At 34.6% G+C, this 22,954-nt stretch overlaps 1 protein-coding gene across 1 annotated transcript in view; it reads right to left on the reverse strand.

Moving 5' to 3' along the window:
• Nucleotides 1–22,867, reverse strand: part of SYCP1 (synaptonemal complex protein 1) — a 27,238-nt gene extending 4,371 nt beyond the window's left edge. The window contains exons 1-26 of the mRNA XM_009574868.1: nucleotides 22,760–22,867; nucleotides 21,659–21,743; nucleotides 21,447–21,493; nucleotides 19,945–20,109; nucleotides 19,039–19,106; nucleotides 18,781–18,854; nucleotides 17,253–17,311; nucleotides 16,049–16,118; nucleotides 15,345–15,418; nucleotides 14,253–14,361; nucleotides 12,961–13,055; nucleotides 12,639–12,823; nucleotides 11,647–11,714; nucleotides 10,399–10,460; nucleotides 9,134–9,238; nucleotides 8,038–8,141; nucleotides 7,436–7,553; nucleotides 7,122–7,192; nucleotides 6,391–6,472; nucleotides 5,835–5,897; nucleotides 5,447–5,509; nucleotides 4,690–4,752; nucleotides 3,326–3,442; nucleotides 2,592–2,702; nucleotides 1,797–1,889; nucleotides 755–829 (exon numbers count right to left, since the gene is read on the reverse strand). Coding sequence (XP_009573163.1) covers nucleotides 755–829; nucleotides 1,797–1,889; nucleotides 2,592–2,702; nucleotides 3,326–3,442; nucleotides 4,690–4,752; nucleotides 5,447–5,509; nucleotides 5,835–5,897; nucleotides 6,391–6,472; nucleotides 7,122–7,192; nucleotides 7,436–7,553; nucleotides 8,038–8,141; nucleotides 9,134–9,238; nucleotides 10,399–10,460; nucleotides 11,647–11,714; nucleotides 12,639–12,823; nucleotides 12,961–13,055; nucleotides 14,253–14,361; nucleotides 15,345–15,418; nucleotides 16,049–16,118; nucleotides 17,253–17,311; nucleotides 18,781–18,854; nucleotides 19,039–19,106; nucleotides 19,945–20,109; nucleotides 21,447–21,493; nucleotides 21,659–21,743; nucleotides 22,760–22,867 — 2,334 coding nt within the window. The remainder of the gene's footprint in view (nucleotides 1–754; nucleotides 830–1,796; nucleotides 1,890–2,591; nucleotides 2,703–3,325; nucleotides 3,443–4,689; nucleotides 4,753–5,446; nucleotides 5,510–5,834; nucleotides 5,898–6,390; nucleotides 6,473–7,121; nucleotides 7,193–7,435; nucleotides 7,554–8,037; nucleotides 8,142–9,133; nucleotides 9,239–10,398; nucleotides 10,461–11,646; nucleotides 11,715–12,638; nucleotides 12,824–12,960; nucleotides 13,056–14,252; nucleotides 14,362–15,344; nucleotides 15,419–16,048; nucleotides 16,119–17,252; nucleotides 17,312–18,780; nucleotides 18,855–19,038; nucleotides 19,107–19,944; nucleotides 20,110–21,446; nucleotides 21,494–21,658; nucleotides 21,744–22,759) is intronic.
• Between the last annotated feature and the right edge of the window lie 87 nt (nucleotides 22,868–22,954).

The following is a 22,954-nucleotide window of genomic DNA, read 5'->3' on the forward strand; positions in this document are numbered from 1 at the left end:
GATGTGTTTGTAAATGGTTTCCAGGATTATTTGTTCCATCACCTTTCCAGTGATTGAGGTGAGGCTGACTACCCTATATTTCACCAGATTCTCCTTCTTGCCCTTCTTGAAGGTAGGAGTGACATTTGCTTTCTTCAAATCTTCAGGAACCTCTGCCAGTCACCATGACCTTTTGAAGATAATCAAGAGTGGCCTTGCAATGATACTGGCCACCTCCCTCAGCCCTTATGGGTGTATCCCATCAGATCCCATGGACTTATGTTGTTTAAAGGATGTTTAAAGATTCCCTAACCTGATCCTCCTCCACCAAAGGTAAGTCTTCCTTTCTCCAGACTCTCCAGGTCCCATTGCATACCACAGCCTTTTCCTTGTCCTTTGTCATCAGAACTCCTGCCACATTCGGCAGCAGGTCCTGTAGAAGCCTTTCTTGTTGCCCTTCAATTCTCTTGTCAGTTTCACCTCCAGGTTGGCTTTGGCTTTCCTGACATCATCCCTGCAAGCTTGGACAGTTCTTCATAGCGTTTCAATTTCCCCTGCTTCCCTCATATTTACCAATTAAGGACTAATGCAAAACATTCACTACCACCAGAAATGAGACATAATGACTTCAGAGAGCATCAAGCTCTTGAAATCAGACAGCAAGTGAGAACAAGACCTAGAATCAAAAGTGCGCTTCACAGCTGTCATCATTATAGTGCATAAGACCAGGCCAAGCATGTCACCCATACTGCTACATTTAACTAAAAAAAAATACCTTCTCTTCAATTTCTGCTTTAAGTTGTTCCTTAAGGGATGACAATTCACTTTTCAAATCTGACAGCTCACTTTCCTAAAAACAATTAGATAAGGATAGGGTTAACTCTGCTTAACCTGGAAGAAAGAAAACAGTCCAAATGAGACAGTAATTAATAAGGATATTCATTATAAACAAAAGAAAATTCCATTTGTTCAATAGTGCTAACTTATCCATAAAGTTAGCATGCCGAGAGGTATCTACAATTCATTTTCAGAATGATTCAATCAGCGGAATAACAGATGATCGAAGAAGCAGTTACCAAAATAAAAACCAAACAAACACACACAAAAACATGTAGACTTGAGTCACACCTCCTTCTATTTAAAAATTTAACTGAAAAAAAGCTCTGTGAAGAAATATTCTGTGAGGGGAAATGTCAGAAAAATACTGCATTTTAAGTAGATGCTGTAGAACTACACTTTTGTGAAAGTCTTGAGGGGATGTTGGCTCTCAGAACATTTCTCAAAGCTAAGCTTCCCAGAAAGGAGGGGAAAAAAAAAAAAAAAAAAAAAGAAAAAAGGGGAAAAAAAGGCAATGCAACTCTAGACTTGAAGTTTTGTTTTAGTTTGTTTTAAAAAGAGCTGAAGTACTACTAAGAAACAGGTACTTGACCAGAACTGTTCAAGGCAAGAACTTAAAACTCTTCTAAGAACAGGAGGATGAGGGGTGGAATCCAACTCTTTAATACAAAAGTTTCTTATTCAGACAGTGAGGTTAGAACATGACACACTATCAGGAAAAGTAGACAGAAAAGCACAGCTGCTCCAATTTATTTTTACAAACAACTGGGGTTTTTTAATGCATGTAATAAAATCTGTAAGAAAATAACACTAAACAGAAATTAGTGGGTTGATCTTTACTGTTCAGTTCCACTAAAGCAGACACTTAACCCTCTAAGTGTTAAACAGGAAGAAGTCTAATATGATATTTATAATTATATTGCACTTTAAAGACAGCAGCCCCTCCATTTAATTACTTTGTACTGAAGAGTACGCCTTACCAATGATCTTTTTGATGATAACTGCTCTTGCTCTTTTATTTTATAAAGTTTTAACTCTGTATCTTTTTCTTCAACCATTTTATCATATTCATGCTGTGTTAAAAAAAAAAAACAACCACAACAAACTCAAAACATTTGACTAAATGTTACAATTATAGATCTACTTAGTCTTAAAACATTACTCATTTCTTCAAGTCAGGCCCTTTGGAGATTCAGAAAGCACTATAAACAAACATTGATGCTTCAGCAGAAACTGTAAAACAGAAAATGCACAAGCAGTATTACAGTATTATTTTGTGGGCTGACAGAGAATGCTTTATCTCTAGGCAGTGGTACATGTTCCAGCACATAAAAGCCAGCCATACTATTTTTATTAATGGTATCTGCTAAATATATTGCAAAACAGAGTAATAAGGAATGTAAATTAAAATATGTTAAGTTAAACTGCTGAAGGTCACTATGTAATCTTCTCATATAAAGAGGCCCAAACTGGTACTGAAGAACACTGCATTAGGATGGTACCAAAGGAAGCCTGAATATATAAAAAAAACCATCCTAGAAATTTAGATAAATGGTATTTATCTGTCAGTAGGCATGTTTTCAAAATCTGAAGATGAATTTATTTTTAGATGATGGAAAGTCAAGCATGTGTTCAACTTAATTTTCCTAGACTCAGGTCTTTATTATGAAGTTTCACTTTCTAATTCATAATATTCTAGTTTTGAAAGGTTTTTACTTAACATAGTAAAGTAATATCACACATTACAAATCACAGAAATCAGTAAAATCTCTTACCTTGTGTTTTTCCATAAGTGCCACCATTTCAGTTATCTTGTGTTGACATCGGATATCAGTTTCTCTCTGTGTTATTGTTGCTTCATCAGCAAGCAACCTCATCTTTTCTACCTGTTAGTAACAAGTTTCATTTAATTCATGAACAATTAACAACAATATATTTAAAAAAAAAAAAATCTTAGTTTCATTTCCTCTTACCCCTGTGGGTGCAATGTATATAGAATCTCATTTAGTGTAGTCTTCATTTGCTTTTAAGATGCTTTTCAAATCCTACATTTTTTATACATATTGTTAAAATGGGCAAATTAACCTAGATTAAAAGTACATCCATTCTTCCATGGCAGACAAGTGTAATTTCAAACCACAAGGCCACTTCAAGCACTCCGCCCTAACATTTTTTGATATTACCATCAAAAAAGTGTGGGCAGGAAAATGCAATATATTATAATCTAATTTGCTTATGCTGTATTTATACCAAGAACAGAATTTCTGTGAACAGTATCTTGACAAAAAGAATTTTTAACTAAGTTCTTATTTTTAAAGACATATACAAATACTTCAACTTAAGGATCTAATGTAGTAAAGCTTTGCTCACATGCATGCACAAGAAGTTCCATTTATGTTGATAAGACTGCTACATAAGAGCAAGGACTCTGGCTGATATAGCTTCATAAAAACATCATACATGAAAAAAAAAATTAAAAGTTGCAGCAGTAAAAATTAACAACTCTCACCTCTTCAAGAAGTTTATTTTCATTTACTTTTTTTGTTTCAATGTCTTTTTGATAGATGTCAACTGTTTCCTTATGTTGCTTGTTCATATCTTCCATCTCTAACTGTAATTTATTCACCTTTTGAGAATGCAGAATTATTGCTTTTATTTGTTCAGGAATAAATATGCCAATGATTTTTTTTTTACCTCTTATTTTCAAGCAGAACCACTCTGTAACCTTTCAGGTATATGACTGAACTACTTCCTATGTAATGTTCAGCTTTTTTCCACGAACAGTTGAACTTTGGCCCGAAGTGAGTTAGAAAATACTTAATAGAAACAACGGCAACACCACAATGGGAAAGACAGCCCATACCAGTTTTGTGCACCCCAGTCAATAAAACAGTCCTAAAGCTAGAGGCTAGTCAGTCACAAAGAATCACTCCAATATAAGAGAACCATCCGTTAGCAATCTGACACTTATTCTGCCTTTTGTACAAAAGACTCTTTAATATTGCTGGCATGGAATGCAAGGAAGGAAAACGAAGCATAACTGATAGTCTCCTAAGACTCAGCAGTATGACTGTATGACTGTATTATGTTTACAATTAAATCTTCTTTTTTTTTTTTTCAATTAAGAAGTGAAGAAACAGCTTATCTAGAAATAGTTTATTTTCAGAATTTTATTTAGTTCTAAAAAAGATTAATTCCTTTCAGCTGCTAATATTAATGAGAATTTGGTATGAAACAAAGAGGAACAGTCTATTCCTAAGCAGTCACCATAAATGCTGTGAATTTTTCGAAAAAAAGATATAGATGGAGATTTTATTCCCTCCCTTGTAAATCTGTTTAAGATTTTAACTGGTTTATGATGTGTTTTCCTCCCAAGTGTGCATTTTGATTACAATTTTTCCTTTTAAGTTTCTCATAAGAATACCCTCAAAACAGTCTACATCCTTCTTGAAGTGTGGTACCCAAAACTGGGCACAATATTCTAGTCAGGGACTTACCATTGCAGAACACAGTAAAAGAACTGCCTGAAGCGAATAATATATGTGTTTCTTTTAATTGCTTTGCTATTTCAATGGGGTGGCATTATTGACTAATGTTCAGTACACTATCAACCAAAAAAGAAAGGGACTGATTAGGAACATAATTCCTTGAGATGTGATGTCCACCTCTACAAATGTCTGATAGCCCAGTCAGTGTCCAATGATTAAAAATGGAAGCATCTTCCAAAAATGATGGGCTCATTCCTGTAAAATCTGTATCCCAGATCCACAAAATAATTAAGAACGTATGTATTATCATTAGTTACACTGGGACCTAAAACATTCAGTCTTTGTGCTTTACCCTCATCTTATACATGAAGTTATTTAAACATACCTTCCCTTCATAAATACTTGTTTTCTTGCTTTCTGCAGTAATTTTCTTTTTCAGTACCTTATTCTGTTAAAATAAAGTTAAAACAAACACTATACTTTAATAAGTTAATAGAATTATGTAATGATTTAACTGCATCAAGTAGGTCGGAATCTTCAAAATTCCAGCTTTCAGCAAGCAAATAACTCTCTTTTTATTGTGCAGTTCAGGTTCCAGATCAATTCTCCAAACAAAAGAGTGCTCAATGACTTACTTTAATAATACGGTTACTTCATGACCTTATGAAAGGCTCCTCATGAGCGACAACAGAGAATAATGAAAGAAGGTGCAGAATGGGAAGAAAAACTAAGATGCTGCTGACAGAAAATGTGCAAATGTCGTGACAAAAAATACAAGTTATATATTTTTACAGTGAAGTTATTAACAATTTCTCCTAATACACAATTCTTTTCTACTATTGATAACTGAGACAGGTCATTATTTCAAGTATATCAATGATACCATGTACCAAATGAAAATAGTAAAAGTTTATTAAAGATACTATTTCTGTAATTGCATTTTTCAAAAGTAAGGCTAATTTTACAAATCAAATAATTCCAAAGGTGACTCCTTAATTTGCTCAGAGTTAGGATAAGAAAGGAAACATTATAAATTACATAGGTATATCTAAAGATATCACACCAGACAAAAACTGTTGAAAAGTAAGTTACCGCAAAATACCACGTTTTATGTATTTGTGACTTTTGAAAACTGTACATACCTCCTGTTGCAACTCTTCAATGCATTTGGTTTTATTTTCCACTTGTTTCTTTAAATTATTCAACTAAAAGAGATATTTCAAACATTAATTCATAAACTCCTAAAAAATGACTCACTGTGTTAGAGACTACTGTCAACGTTCTTAAACATGCATTTGCACAAGTCTGATTAATTCCACTGGGTCTGAAACATGTTACAATTATTGGAGTTTTAACCATAAAGTACTACAAGAATTTTGCTAGCCCAATATCAACAACATTTATAGCAGTGAACCAATTCCTCAGTGGTTGTAGAATTTAGAAAGAAGGGGGGAAAAAAAAAAGTAACTTTGCAATTTAAAAAATAATCTTGAAGTTCCCTATAGTCCATGAAAAAATGAGTTTTCATACCTTATTTTCTAGAATCTTCAACTGCTTTTCCTTTCTTGAAATTTCATTTTCAATACTCTTAACCTGGAATTATAATTGTAAATCTTTGACTTTTACAATAAAATTTTGAAATCCATTATGATGTTAAAAAAACAGGTGTCCGTTGAAACTACAGTAGAAAGTAAAAATATTTGACCATATTTAAACTAAAACTCGTATTACATACTGAAAGCTGATCCACACCTCATCTATCACTAAGTGGGTATATGGAAATAAAAAAAAGGGGGTTCTCTGTTTGCCTGAAATCTAACAAATCTGGACTTCTAAGCTTCCATGTGAAGAGTAAACATCCCAGTCAAGGTCCTTGTCTTTTAAAATAAAAGGGCTCAGCATGTGTACATATGTTGACTCAATTGGTAGCAGCACTGAAAGAAGAAAGCCTCTGTAAGAGATTACATCCCTAATGTAGATGTAAGGTAGAGCTTTGCAGGGGAAGAAAAAAAAAAGTTTTACATTTAGATTTTGTCCTACAGGTTATGTTATATATTTTCTTGATAAAGCACATGATATGGCATACATTTTCTTCTCTTTCATCCAGTTTACTTTTAATCTCTTCACCTTTCTTTGCCATCTTCTCCTTCAAAGACTCCAGTTCATTTCTAAATGCCAAATTAACAAGCATCAGTAAATATTTACTTAACTTTAACTCACTACTGCTAAATAAACCCACACTTTATTTTCTAAAAAGAGATGCTAATATTGATGAGAACTTCATAAGCTGTTCAATGAAAATAGTCTTAAAATTATGCAAAGTGACTGGTAAGTTAATGTCTGACCTGTACATACTTTTTTTAAGTATGGAAAGATATTCCCCTTACCTCAGTAAAATATATTCTAATCTGTAATATCGTAATGCATCTATGAAACATGGAAGACTGCTTGCCTATTGGGTTGGTGGTACAGAGGCTACTTCAGAGAGTAACATTTAACCAGTTTCACGTTTAATCCATAACCTTTAACTTCTATTTTCATTTGCTTCACACCTAAGATGTTAATGCAGAACATTGTAGCTATATGTAATATGAAGCTATGGCAAAAATTGTTCCTTTAGCAATAGATATCACTAATTTGTAGAAACTTCTACATGGCCAACACCAATACTAAATAGTTTCTGTTTAGCTATATAACCTAAAAAATTAATTTAAAATCACAGAAAGCAGCATATGAACACAACATTTAGACTGACTCTGAAGGAATCGAGCCTACTTCCTTTAATAGTACTGTACATTAATATTTGTTTTTACTTGCCTTAGCTGGCCATTTGCTTCTTCCAGATTTTCAACTAACTGCTTTGTATTTTCTTCTTTTTTCCTACTATCCTAAATAAAGACCCATGTAAGTAAAACGAAAAAATTCAAAGGGACATCTTAAAAAATTCAAAGACATCTTAAGCAGTATCTTGACCTGCCTTATTCACAAGGGTAACGGCACTTCTTTTGTATTTTAAACACAAAAAATAGTTCAGATACTCTACAGAACCACGTCATGTTGCAGTTTACCATATGATTTATATTTTAAATTGAATGTTGTCCTTTAAAAACAGCTGGAAGTTTACAACTTGCCTCATGACTTTCTTGCAGTTTCTTGAGTTCTGTAGCCATACCACTTTTCTCTTGTGCTATTTGTTCTTTTTCTAATAAAAGCTTATTGATATACACTGTTAGTTGTTCATTCTTTAGCCTAATTTAAAACAAATGGTCATGAGAAATATGAATATGTATTTTGAAATTTCCTTTTAAGTTAAATTTATTTGTTACACAATGTTACTTTACACTGAAAAAAGTCCAGGCCTGTATCTACAAATTTAAGCTTTGCAGAAAAGTTACAGAAGAAGGAAAGAAAATGAGTCAACTTTTATATAAATATAATGGTTGTTGAAGACGATGTAGTTCAATATCCAGCTCAAAGCAGGGTTAACAATGAACTTAGAAACTTTCTCTTCATGTTAACCCAACTAAGTCACAGAGATATGGAACAATTACATACATATAATACAGAAAATGCAATTTATAAGTGTAAGTATATAACAGTGGTCATACGGTGTGCATAGGTTCAAAATTTTCATTAGAAAACAATCATAGATCATTTCGTTGTATATTAAAGTAAATTCTATGTAACACACAAAAAAATTAAACTAATACTATATTTTAAAAAATGATCATACGCCTCTCGTTCAAGATCTGTATTCAGTGTCATAAGCTGTTTTAAATAACTTTGTTCCTTTTCAGCTGTACTAGTCAGCTGTACTTTCAAATCATGGATTTCTTTCTGCAGAAGAAAAAGAAAGTGTTTTTGAGTACACATATGTAAACTACAAGTCATGAAATCTATCAGAAATGAACTGACAACACAAAGCTTTAAGATGAAACAAAATTACATACATGCCATAAATTAGCCAGACTGTATCTTTACGTCTCTCTGGTGTGATGTGGAAGTAGTGTGAGATATTGAACTCTTACACGAATGCTAAATGGGTCCCCTATTGTACGTTTAACTAACTAGTCTGCAAAATTACCGACAAAACTAGCCTTCCTTGGACATTATTTTAAACAAAGGCATTTGCTTCAGACATCATAAGCTTTTGCATTCACCTAAATAAAACAAATTAAAAAAAAAAAAAATCACAGAATTCCAGTACCATGTGATAGAATAAGCACGTGTTTTGGATGCATCCCAAACCACGAAGCAAAACTCTTCCCTCAGAAATTTCCTGCCATTACAAGATAAGGCACACCTTGTAATGAAATGTAGTTTATAATATATAAATGCTTTGAATACTGTTTCCTCCAAATAACTCGTGATACACCGATACCACAGGCACTGGCAGGCAGCTGATGGGCGGGGGGAAGGAGGGCGAGACAGTGGGGGAGAGAGAGATTAGTTTTTAAGCACAGCACATAATGAACTTCTAGAATTTGTTATCACAGAAGGGCATGAGGGCAAACAGTATGAGGAGGTTCAAAAACAGATGAGAAAAGTGAACATGAACAAGTCCATAAACTGATAGCAAAGGCAACTGACAGGGATGTGCCCTCAAACGTCCTTAATACAGCTACTGTAGGAATGTAAGGGGAATGGACCGTAGATAATAGTCGGGCCCCCTCTAGTACATAGTATCTTCTGCTGTCATTGTCACGACAGAGCAGTGCATTGGGTAGAGCACTGGTCTGACTATGTAATATTTCTTATGTTCTTATATACAAATGATAGTGTAACTTAACTATGTATAAAAACGTATTACTATCACCCTTTATTCAGACCTCTCTGATTTGGAGAACATTTTTCTTTTCTTTTTCTCTCTCCTGCAAATTTTCTACAGTAGCCTCAAGATCTTTTTTCTTCACTAGAAGTCCTTCAACTTTTCCCTGTTTAAGAACATTAGTGAAACTCAGTTTAGAAAATTCAATGCACAGTATATAAGGAACAAACATACATGGTAAAATGCAAACTGGGTAAAATGCAAACCTGGTTTCACACTATCTTACTCTAGCTGATACAGTTTCTTGTTAAGACTTGTAAATACAAGATCATAACTAAAATAATCCTGTATTAAAAGTGTACTTCATATACAGACTTCTGTAACAGAAAATGGGCTTGTGTCACAGTTCAGTAGGGTTCACAGAGACCAGAGCCAATTACCTCAGGAAACTTCCCTGTAAGAAAAGAACATCCAGTATAATGGGAATACGTGGAACAGGGTGTTACAACCCAAAAGACCTTTCTGCAGGCTCTTAAATGTTTCTCTGAAAAGGGACATGCATCAACACAGTACGCAATGCTTTCTAGACACTAAACGCTGCAGTATGGAGGACACCTCACCATAACTAACACCGCACAAACAGCAAAATAATCACAACAGATTTGTGAAGTAATAAACCTATGAAACATATGAAATTGCTTAGTAGTTTCCTCATTTTGTCACACATAACCTTTTCACAAATTCCACTGCCTTTTCTGGGTGGTGTCAGAAGCTTGGTTATCCTTTAAACACCAAAATGAGGTAAGCCTTTACAATGCTTAATTTTTAGAAGATTATTATGAAGAAAGCTAGCCACTGAAGGAATTATCTTTACTGTCGAAAATTAGTTGATCCCTCAGCCTTAGATGTCATACGCGTGGTGCTTACAAGGTTTGAGCTAATGTTCCTCACACACATGAAAAAAAAGTACTTTTCAGAAAGGTTCAGAATGAGGAAAGAGTAAGTACTAGGCATAACTAAAAATGGGAAATCTTTATGTCCAGATGGAGTGGCATTTGAATAGGTGCACATGAAGAAGGAAATTACCAGAAATGTTGACAAGGAAAACCAAAACAAAGCAGAACAAAACAAAAAAAAAAAACCAATGGAAAGAATCAAGTCCTTCAAAGAAAACACTGAAATTGTCTAGAAGACAGGGAAGAAAGTTTAGTAGCAACATTAAGGGAGGTTAGGCAGGGTTTATATATGGCATTTAAGATATTTAAAAAGCAAGAGAGACTTCACATGAAAAGTAAATGCCATGAGACTAATAAAACAAACATTTACCAGTGTTTCTGACAGCTCTTCAAGTTGCATTTCTTTGTCATATTTTAGTTTAGTCATCTCTTCTACAGCACATGTAATGTAAAATTAATTGAACAAAAATAATTTTACATGTTTAGCAGGCAGTACAAAACATTTATCCCTTTGCAGTACCCAATTTTCAAAACTTGTTGGATTAAGTTCAGAAATTGTAAAGCTAAATTATAACCTAAATTATGACTTAATCTAAATGTAGAATTGAAAAAATTATTCAGAAAGACATCAGCAAATATATATCTGAAAAGAAACATTCATCTTAAATAAAATTCAGAGCCTATTATGTTTTCCACAATCATGGCTTCAAATAAATCAGGGACTGTAAGAACGTTTACAAAGGAGTACTCTCCAATTACTGATGCATCTGCATTTTTCCAGGAAAAAATCTGGACTGCTGAAGATATTCACATGGATATGCTGAAAAAGGGAACCCCTTATTAGCAACTTCAAAATGTCTTCTATGGGCACATTCACATTACTGGTATTTTTTACAAGTACTAGATACCAAACTCATTTTTGCTCTGGAATTCTCACAGGTCACATCTCACCTTGTTCTAGACAAGCATTAGCAGTTAACTTCTCAATGCTTATCTTTAGATGCCCTCAGTACACACAAGGAGATCAAACTACATTTCTCATCTATCATATCAGGACTAGAGATATATGCTGCACACTGGGAAAACAGTGCTAAAGATAGATCTCTTACTCTGGGGGCTAAGAAACGCATATCTAGAAATCACAGGATATCAAAGCAATGTTTAAAGCTAACCACTGTCAGTGTGATTCTACATCCAACATGGGGAGAGCCGTCTGCAGGAAAGCTTAATGCAAATGTTTTGTCTCTGCTACAAGCTACAGAAGTCATTCCTGGAATCTACTGTTCAGCAGTCTAACACTACCTCTCAAACAGATCTGCAGTGCTATCAGTCTTAACTGGAAGAGTGCAGAGAAACCAAAATGACTTCCAGGAGAATCCATGCATGTATGGTCTTACTATTGGAGGTCTGCACAGCACTGCTGTTTGACTGTTGCCAGCTACAAAGACTACCACAGAAAAGGGAGTCAGATGAGTAAAAATAAATTTAAGCATTCCTGACAGGTACAGGGTAGTATAAAACCATTTTTCCAAGCAATAGGGACAGTCTATTTTCAGAAAACAGCAGAAAACATTTTTATTACTACCTAGCTCGTTTTCTTTCTTTCTACAAATCTCACCCAGTTCAGCAGACTTATTTCTGAGCTCCAATGTAAGTTGCTTTGACTCATCTTCATATTTCTCCAATCTAAGAAAATGGTAATTTAAAAAAAAAAAAAAAATTGTATACTACAAAGCACTGCACTTGAAACTTAAAGGACAGTAAGACAAAGTCTTACCACAAGAATTTTAAGAACATTTGCCTTTCAACAGGCAGGTGATAAATCTGCCTGCAACATGTATCAAATTTCACTTTTACAATTTCAGAACAGCAGACATAAAAATAAACAAATATATACATACATAAACCTATATTTCTTAAAAATAGAATTATGAAAGTCAGAGGGGAGAGGGGGGCAAAAATTTGCTTTCTTATAGACCAATATCAACCAGCAAAACTGAAAAAAAATTACATTATATTCTCTGCATTTATACTAGTGTGTCAAAAAAAACAAATTTCAGCTTCATATCCCTTTTTTCTTGGATTTGTCATAAACTGCAGCTACTTAGAAGACACCTTAATGCCACGTACCCAGAATCACTGTTTCCTGAAAAATTCAGCTGTGATGAAGTATTAAAATACATCTTTACTGCTCTGTTCTCATTTTTGGAAAGGTTTATTTTAGTTACTATCAGGTTCTTTGACAAATACGTAATTTTTAAAACTACAGAAAACGTGAAATACATTAATAATAGGCATTAGCATTAAACAGTGCTATTACCACATATGGAAGAATGTCTTCCTCACTAAATGTTCCATTAATAAAGAACTGTCAAGTACTAAATGAGACTATTGCTTTCTCAGTTAAGAGCTGCATCCACACAAAATCAAACAGCATAACCGTCTTCAAGTGCTAATAGGTGAAGGACTTTAAAAAAAAAGTTATTAGTGATTACAAAAAAACATAATTATACCAGATCACAGATGAAGTTTAGGTTTTATTCCCAGCAGCTCGGTAATCTAGTATTTTACCTATAAGATCATTCTTTGAATTTAAACTGTTTAATTTACCTATTTTGCTCTTTTTGCAGCAAGCTTCTCAAATTGGAAATAGAAGTCTCAAACTCCTCTCTCAGGGATGCATGCAAAGCCTTAGTTTTTTTACATTCTTCCACCTGTGCTTCTTTTTCTCCAGTGACCTGAATTAATGCTTTCACTGCAGTGTGCAATTCGGTTTCTAAGCTCTTTTGAGTAACCTACAAAAAAATTATATTATTTCCAAACATTTTTTGCAACAAACAGATACAATTGTTTCATAACTAAAGTATCAGTAATTATTTATGCAATTACTCATCTAATCTATTTATAGTGGAAAATTATAAGCAAGCTGTACCTCTGTTTTTTGCAATGAAACTTTGGCCTCTTCCAGTTCTGCCCTCAAATGTTCTTGATTGATCTGGGATTCCTTTAGCATTTCTCCTACGTGTCCTATGCAAAAAGATATATGCTTACATTTAAGAAAAATAGGATATTTACCAAAAAATGCTTGCATATTTTACAGATAAATATATTCCTACAACTTAATCAAGTTACATAATGTATTCATGTCATTGTTAAGGAAAAAGCTTCCAAGATGATTATTCAACTTATTAAGTAACAGCAACCAAAATGTAAAATTACATATATTTATAAAATTTAACGAAATGTAGCCAGTTATATGTATCTGGCATAAAAATGATACTAAAACCTTCCTTCCCCCTCCCCAGGGAAGGGGAGGCTGAAAACTGCCTCAGTTCTAAAGAACTTGCATCATACGCTATAAATATTTTGTAATATAATGGCTTAAAAATACTGAAAATCAAGTTCTGAAAAGTAAGTTTCCTCAGTGTCACCTGACTGTAAGTTTGCAAAACTCAAGCAATGTATTTTCCCCTTGCAGTCTTCAAAAGCTCTCACTGCTTGACTCACCCTTAAAAAAGACCCCTTCAAAAATAGTTATACTTCCAATCCCAGTCAATCCTTTGCCTATTTGCAAGTAAGATTCCATTTAAAAGCTGTAACATTTTGGGGGGATTATTTGGCAAAGATGTGAAAATATGTCTTGCTGAACACAGAACAAGGCTACTATCTGTGGACTACTGAACAAATATTATACTTTGAAGACCCTTCATTAGCTTGATTTGAAACAGATCAATCTAGTAACCAGGAAAAACACTTTCATCTATTATCATGCCATGTTTATTATACCAGTCCAACTGAAACAGGAAAAATCTCCAGAACAGTGGCAGGGTTATACAGTGCCCTGGTAAAACTTACTTCTGTTGCAGAAGAGGAATGACAGGGTATATGGCATCTTTACAGCAGTATAACATGTTCACGCTAGAGTTTATTCAAGAGTAAAAGAAAAATCTCTCACAATGAAGCTGTCATGTCAATACAGAAACAGGGTGTAGCCTAAGCCTAAAGAGAAAACCTTTGTTGTGAAATAACAGCCTAGATTTTATACATATGCAGATTACACTACCAGTCCTGATCCCACATCAACAGCTTCTGTTCCATATGAAAATATGGCCTGCAAAGCCCCAAAATTCTGCTGCTGACTAGTAACAGGGTAAAATTATCATGATCCTGTTTCCTATACTTCTATAACCAATTAAATTTTAACATAGCAGAGAGAACTCTTACTTTTTGCTTCTAGTAAGTCAGCAATCTTATTTTTGGATTCCTGCAGCTGAGTCTTGATGTCTCCTATTACATCATCTTTTTCATCACTCTGTATGGTAAGAGCTGAAATCTAACAAAATTAAAATAGTATCGTAATGAAGTCTAGGAAAAAGGACAGATTCTCATTTTCATTTGTGCACCGTGTATGATTAGCATACATACTGCTGTCATTCAAGTTAAATAAGGTGGTCCGTCTTAGCCAAATATTGATCAAGTCGTATTACTCTGGATGAAAAAGCTCTTCTGTTCAAAATCAAAACATGAATTCCAACAGACTAAAGATACTGGAACATGACTAAAGTTAGCAGAATCTAACAGCTTCAGCTGTTATTTTTGTCCTTTTACTGATGCCCAGAAACACTCCTTGCCCTTTTGCAATGTCACATCCATCCGCAGAAAAACCAACAACTCCTGACCTTCCCAGATACAGACAGATGCTCTGCTTCTCAGACTCCTGCTTACAAACTAAAAACTCTTATCACAATTAATTTCTTCAACTTAATCAGTCTTCCATCATGGTTGCCTCATCATCACTACAAAAAACCTACTCTAATCTCAGATTCCTGAACTCTCTGACCAGCCTGGGGTCTGATACGCATTATAATCTTTCCTCCCACCTTCCTTCTTACCAGATATGAACTATACCTTTCTTAATTATGAGGAGTGATGACTGCTTTACTAATTTTATGCTTCTGCACAAGCCACGTTCATAAAGGCAAGCGTATGTATAGAGAACTGAAAGAGTACTCAATGTTTACATGGTGCTTTTAAATCCTGTCACTAAGATGTCCCTTGTTATGATACAGCAGCCTAATTCACATTTTATTCCAAATAAATAACCTAAAAGGAACACACCATCAAAAGGTCATTTGCAATATTAATTTCCATCCTTCCAAAATACAAATATTTTACAAACAACCAAGTACTTTTAAAGTAATTATTTTCACTTGATATATCAGTAAGTCATAAAAGCAAGAGTTCAAATATTAAAGAAACTGCAAGATCTGTTTCAAAAATAAAGCTGTACATATTAGATTGTAAAACTGAGCAAACCTGCTTTTCCTTCATACTGACTTCCAGTTTGCATTCTTTTTCAAACTTGTCCACTTTTTCTGCTTCTTCTTTTACTTTTGAAATATAGTAATATCCATAGTTAATATACTAGCTAAAATACACTCCAAGTTAAATACAATTTCCAGTTTAAGATTGCTTATAATTGTACAGCTGTAGAATTTGTTTCCTAAAGAGTAATTTGTTCAGGTCATGCTTGAAATTATTTTCTAATCAGACAAATTAATTTTTGCGCCAGCTTTCCACAGAATTAGTCCATTATTCCGTGTATTACTTAATAGCTTGTTGTAAGAAACAAACAGAAATGCACATGTAAAAATTAAACAGGCACATAGCGTAAATAAATCAAATATTTAATTATAATTTCTGTAGCTATACACTAGTGCATTATCATTTAAATAAACCAACTACATAAAATAAGTAGTGATCTAGTAAGTACTTCACAGACAAAACTTAGACTTCGAGTGACTATTTGAAAAATAAAGTTCCAAATCCAACCCAGTGGAAAAACAATAAAAGGGCCCAGGCATTTAACAGCAGACAGCATGAATACAAGACTGTCACAGAGTTAACAGCTCACCATTCTAGCACTTCGTATCTTTCTGGCCTGAAACTGCACACAATAAAATCTATGAAGTACAAAGTTGTTAAGCCTGCAGCATAAACACAATAAACAGAATTCTCACATTTGAAACACATTTCCAATCTGGTGTTCTCTGCTTGCACACGAAGCTCTTCAAATGCCATTATCATTCTCTAAAAATAAAATTAAATATATACGTTCATATAAAACGTACTTTCAGTAATGAAGAATTATGTTTACGGATTGTAAACAAACAGTATTCCAAGCTTGTTCATATTTGTAGGAGAAATTCTGTTAAAAACAAAATTCAGAGCATAAACATATTTTGAGTTAACAGAATGTTACAATTATTCAAAGTTGGAAGTTTAAGAATTTCTGTACTCAAGATCTAAACAATTTCAAGGATGAAATATTCTTACTGGTCCATGTTTGTAGATCCCTAACACAATGGAGGACTTATTGTGCTTTTCTTAGTTGCTACAACAACCTATAATTAATATTTAACCATTATACCATGTACTCTCTGACTCTGCTTAATATCAAGTTCATCACTCCCAAACAATGATGCCTTGCATTTCTCTGGGGGTCTTATCTTCCACACTGGAATAATTAGTAACAAAAACATGATGAATTAATTTATTTGGCAAGACTGCACTTCTTTTACAAATTAAAAAGGAAAAAGCTCACTTTAAGTCAAGGAATATTCACATTTTAAACTTCTTATTCCACACAAACTCACCAGTTTCCATAATGAATTTTGTTGTTCTATATCACACTCCAAACTGAAATTAATTTTCTTTGTTCATGTTTATTTTATATTGCACTTTACATTAAATAAAATTATCTAATAGAATAACCCTAATATACCTGACCCCAAAACCTGACTGAACACAGCCCTATGCAACCTGCTGTAGCTTTTAGCCGGGGAAGTTCTCCAGCTGTTCTCCAGAGGATGCTTCCAACCTCAGCCATTCTGTGAAATCATCAGACAGGTACAAAAAGAAGACAGAAGTTACGGCAGTCACCTAACGCTAAGCAGATCATACATATCACACAGATCATATGGATCTACATCCCAAACACTGTTGCGTTTTATCCAATGAATGTGCCCTATAAAATACAAAAATAATTCTTGAAAAGGGACTGAAAACCTGAATTCCTGCATCACACACGACGGTTCTAATCACTTTATCAGAGAATGTTCTTTGTACGAATACTATCTCAATATATGCACGTAACTCAGATATCTCAACATACCAATTTAACTCAGATCACATTTCAGCCTTTTAACAAATTACATCACTTACTTCAACGTTGTTATTAAGTTCCACATATAGTTGTCTTGTTTCTTCTCTTTCGTGTTCATCTATCAAAGTAAGAATGTACCATAAAGTTTTCCTTTTGAAAAAGAATGCCAGCTGTCAAAGCCATTATGGTTAAACAGCATACTGAATTAAAAAAGGAATTATAGGCTCTTTTCTTGTTTAAAAAAATCATTATGAAACAGGGTGCCAAAAGTTATATAATCTGGAGAAAATGTATATTCCACTGAAACATCAAGCAAGCTCAGCTTTTCAAATTTCCTTCCCAATCTCACTTTTTCCATGAATAGTGTAATTCTGAATCAATTTATGTAACTATATTAATTTTGACAGTATTAATGTTGTTGAATATTAATGTATTAAAAATGTTAGTGTTTTAAAAACTGTAATATAAGGTTTAGCACTGATTTTCTTCCCACCAGATACACCCACGACCACAGAACTGTCATTATAGATTTTTAACAATACTCCATCTCCATCTTTTTCTTTTTTCCTTTCATTTTTGTAATTGACATTATTTTCCCCTAAGAAAACAATTATAGAAGAGAACAGTAAGAAACAGCTATCAAAGTAGTACAGTACATCTATACACAGGTGTTTGTAGAAACAAGGCCAAAAAGCAGCAGATACTTCTTAAGTATCTGGGATCAAGTTAGTAAAATTTTAAAGATTATAATAACAACTCTGAATTTCTTATAGAATAAAATCCCAAGTCAAGAACATATTTTAAAACCTCGAGAATTTAAACTTTGTTCCAGCTGTCTTGGCTTGGTCAATTTAGTGAGAAGAATGCTAGTTACTCATAGTATCTTGGGGTTTGGATCTTTTTTCCCCAAAGAATCTGTGAATGCTCCAAACAGGGTAACGCCAACTCTGGAAATTTGTTAAAGAGAGCTGGGAAAGGTAACTAGAGTAGATTCTACTGCCTAAAAGCAGGCATTAATGATGCCCCACCCCTGGAAACATTCAAGGTCAGGTTGGACTGGGCTCTGAGCAACCTGATCTAGTTGAAGATGTCCCTGCCCACCACATGGGGGTTGGACTAGATGACCTTTAAGGGTCCCTTCCAACCCAAACTATTCTATGATTCCATGATTAAGTGCCACCTCATATGTCTTAATATATTCAAGGTATCTGGATGTGACTGAAAAACGTCAATGAACTGACAAGACTTCAGGAGACCTGCACTCCTTTGGAGTGGCTGCTAGTGGCTAATCAGGGTTGCTTACACTGCCTTAAACCTCCATCAGTGCTTAGACTCCTAAATAGTTCCCAGGCTTGTAACCTTTTAGCAAACGATCATACTGACTTCAGAAAACCTCTGGATTTTTAGCATTACAAAACGTAAGTGTATTAGACCTATGGCTTCACTTCTAATTTCACTCCAATGCAGAGCCACATACAGTTTATCTCAACCGGAGAACGTATTTGGAACAGAATGATAGCTTTTTTCCTTTGTGAATTTAGAGAAAGTACATTTACTTTCATAAATCAAAACTGAAACAGCATTTACATTTGGTGGACTTCTCTGTGAAGTGAGTACAGGTTTCCTTGAGCAGATTACACAGATGCCTTGAAGCGCTGTTTCTGAAAGAGGGAAAAAATATGTTGTCACAAGAATGCATGGTACTTTGCATACCTAAGTAGTAACAATGTAAATGCCCTGATGACCTTTACAATTTAACAGCTATGTGTAACTTCCCATACTAACACAGTTCTCAGCACCAAAATTAATTATTTTCACAAAAATATATTTGGCTGTATTACTTACTCTTTTAAGAGATCTTTATTTTCACATATCTCATCTTCCAGTTTTAAACTTAGTTTTTCATTTTCAAACTAATTTCATAGAGAACAAATACAAAAACACATTGTTATTGAAAAATATACTAGAAATATACTTTCATGTCTCAAATCTCACATGAAAAAGTAATTTTCTGCATCAGAAGACAGAAATGTGTTTTATCTGGTATTACGTGCTGAGCCATCTTTTGTTACAGTTTGCATGAAAGATGTAATAATAAACAATAATTTACCAGCAACTGAAACACAGGTACATTACTCATGCATACATTCACACACTACATGTGCATACCCCTTCTCAGAATAACCATTTTCTCAAGGCAAAAGTCAAACAATCAGATGACTCAGCTTACCAAAGCCAATGCAAACAAACAAACAACAACCAAAAAAGAAGGACCAATAAATTGTTTAAGATATGTACTTCAGTCACAAAGCTGTCCATTGCTACCAGTGAGATAAGAAACTGGGATAAAGCAGAGTGCACTACTTCCTGTATGTGTTGAATACAGAAATATGCATGAGCATACTTTACACATACCAGGAGGATGAAAGCTTATTCAGTCTTGAACAGGTTTCTGCATACCCACAGTATGATGTGCATGTAAATAATACAAAGATGGAATGCACATTGTTAAAAAGAGGAAAACCATTTTTAAAAAACGAAATGTTACTTTTTCCTTTAATAACAGTAGAGCCATAGGTCATTGGTATCTAGCCAAATGGCTTCCTTGAAGTCATCGTATTAACAGTTCAAAATTCCTTGAACCTCTGCAACATGCTTTAATATTTAATTGTATGAATAGTATTTTCATAATAAATCAGGAAGAACTTTCTCTTTACTTTACATATTCAGTGTATATTGTACAATACTGGCCTGCAATTCTTGAATGGCTTTACGCTGTGCTTCAATAATCTTTCTATTTTCTTGCAGTTTTCTTTCTTTCTGCTTTAGTTCTGATTCTACAGTTAGTTTCCATCGCTTGATCTTCTCAGCCTCTTTGTAGAGTTTTGAATACAACTCATTCATTGTTTCTATGTTCTATTAAAACAGGTTCCACAATTTAATCTCAAATAGTATTTAATTAATATTGGTTTAGATACATATTTATCTCTTAGAAATATCGCAAGAGTAAATTTTTTTCCACAAATGGTGACACAAGCTTATATATGATCAGGAACCAAAGTTTAAATCTTTGCCTATCCACTGTGTATGTATCAACAGACATTACAGAACAAGAGACACAAACACAAGTTAAAAATACCCCACTGCCTTCAGATACAGTGACATCGTTAAATCGGTAGCCTTAAAGATATGGACAACTGCACTCCACCAAAAGTCAGTAAGAGTTTTGCTAGAATTATCAGTCGAGCCAAGATTCCTTCTGTTAGGTCCTTCACACCATTTCCCTCCTCTTATTCTGAGAGATACTGCTGAGTTAGGTAAAAGCAGCTTCAGAGATCTTGTCCAAGACTACCTGCAATATGTTTTTGCAGTTAACTCATACACAAAGCAGGAATAAAAACCAACCAACTTTGTGCTCTTAGAACATCTTTAAAGAGCTGTACAAGCAGCGCTTGATCAGTGGTTTAGGCAGGTAAGAGTAGTACAGTAGGCCACAGGGCAGCTCCGCAGTTTGCTTTAGGTATGATGTCACCTAACGCTATCCTTATTTTGGCTGCATCGCATTATTACAGTCCTGACTGTACTTTAATAGCTGCTAGGGCTAAAAGAAGTTTAGTCCTCAGGGATATGAAAATCATTAGGAGGACTGCAAGAAATATGTTCCATTTTGCTGCAGCAAACAGCATTTCGTATCTGGGAAGCACAGGAAGCTACTGCGATAAAAATTAGCTTTACTGAGCTATACTAAAGCAGAAAAACGTTGGTAAAGATGCTATGAGAAGAATGAAATGCTTGAGGAAACCAGTCCTCTAAATTAATTGTTTTATAGATAAAATAAAGCCAGACAAGGCAATTGGGATAATCTGCTTCGATTTTCCAAAGAATACTCTGACTTCAATCCTTCTGTCTTTCAACAGACTATTCAGAACCAGTTTCACAACGATATTTAAGTGCCTAAAACTTGTTCTGATTAAAACTCCCAGACTCCCCAGGCACTTTAAAAAAAAAAACAAAAAAACAACAACTTGGAAATTACCTTAATATTTAAAGGTTTATCTCCAGGCATGTTCACTAAACCATAAATAACCTCTTCTAACTGATTCAGCTTTAAACAGGAGACAGAAAATTATTACTCCCCTTTGACTACTTCCTTTAGCCCTGAAGTATCTACTGAATAGTGCTTTAGGCACTGTTTTGGGAACAAATTAAGAGGCCCTAAGAAATTAGATGTGCAGAGTTTATACTTAGCTGACCTCTTCATCTACTTCAGAGCAAAGTTTTACTTGCTGTGAAACCGCATCTGAAATATGAAGAGATTTTGATCAATGTATTTCCAAAAAAATAACAGTGGAGCTGTATTTAACAGTGTTACAGCCATGAAATTGTTAAACTGCCCATGAAAAATGTTGACAATATTAAAAAATTTTAAAAGAATGTGCAAGGTAAATGTTTATTTTAGTCTTACCTGAATCAGTGATTTCACCACGGTTCGGTGTACTCATCATTACAAATGGCAAATTAAAACCATCATCTGGGCATTTGTTAAAACCCTGCACAAATTTAAAAATTAGTTTCTTATAGGTAGATTTATAAAGCAGGATTATAAAACCCAGAAAAAAAGTACAGCTGATGTGAAAACAGAATTTTCCATTAATAAATCAACTACCTACAGTTTTCAAAGCCCAAGGTATTGGTAATGGCTTTGGAACTCTCCTGCTTGCTTCTTACTTCACAGTGGCTTTTCAAAACTGTTGGTCTTTTGTAGTTTGCTTTATAGATAACACTGTGGCCAAAGTGGAAGCTTTTGATGACAAGAACTTAATTATCTATTGCCTGCCTGTACACAGTTGCATGGTAAAAGACTCATTAACCAAAAAGATGTTTTTCAAGTCCGGTATTTGGTACTTATTTTTTGCTTTATTCCCAAGAGTACTTCTAAACCACATCTGATTATGTTTTAGCATGAAAATTTCATTTTACAAGGTGTTTTAAAAGTCACAGAAATTTATCTTGTAAATAGTGTAACTCATCTCTTGTCAGAATATCACATTTGAATCTAAACATATTTCATAAGGAGCCTCAAGATGAAAAAATATCTTGTTGAATTCACATAGCTCAGAGGTAGCGACAGAACGTTTTCACTGCACACTTGGTCTAGTGGGACCAATAAATCAAAGCCAGTCAGGGTATCCAAGTGGTGTACTTCCCACTTACTGTTCTGAATTACCCACACCAAACATGTATTTACCATCGGTGGTGTACAGTTAAAATACACAGCAGATGCTCGAAAAGATGATTCTATTCCGTTTTGATAGAAAAAAGTCTTTGAAATTAAGATGTTCCCCCCCTGCACCAATCTTAATAGTTTGCAGAAAAACGAGTTCAGCGCACATGCTTTCACGCACACACGTGCATGTGCGTTCCAGGACGGAGGTTCGGGACTTTGCTTGGGGACTACCGGGGAGGACCGCTTCCCCCCGTGTCCCCGTGGAAGCGCCTCGCCGCCCGCTCGTCAGCCGTCGCCTCCAGAGCAACACAACGCAAGGCAGGCGGCAGCACCGTTTACCTGACACAGCCCCGTTGCCCGAGTGCTCGTCTGGGGTTTGACTGCAGACACCTGACCACCGCTCAGGCGCGGCGGCACGAACAATTTAAATGGTTTTTCTTTTTCCATGGCCTCGGAGAAAAGGGCAGGTCTCAGAGGTAACACGTCGTGACGGGAATACTAACGCCCCGACCTCGCCGGCTGCTGAGGGAAGAC

This window comes from Fulmarus glacialis, unplaced genomic scaffold (assembly GCF_000690835.1).
Source record: "Fulmarus glacialis isolate BGI_N327 unplaced genomic scaffold, ASM69083v1 scaffold27003, whole genome shotgun sequence".
Lineage (NCBI taxonomy): Eukaryota > Metazoa > Chordata > Aves > Procellariiformes > Procellariidae > Fulmarus > Fulmarus glacialis.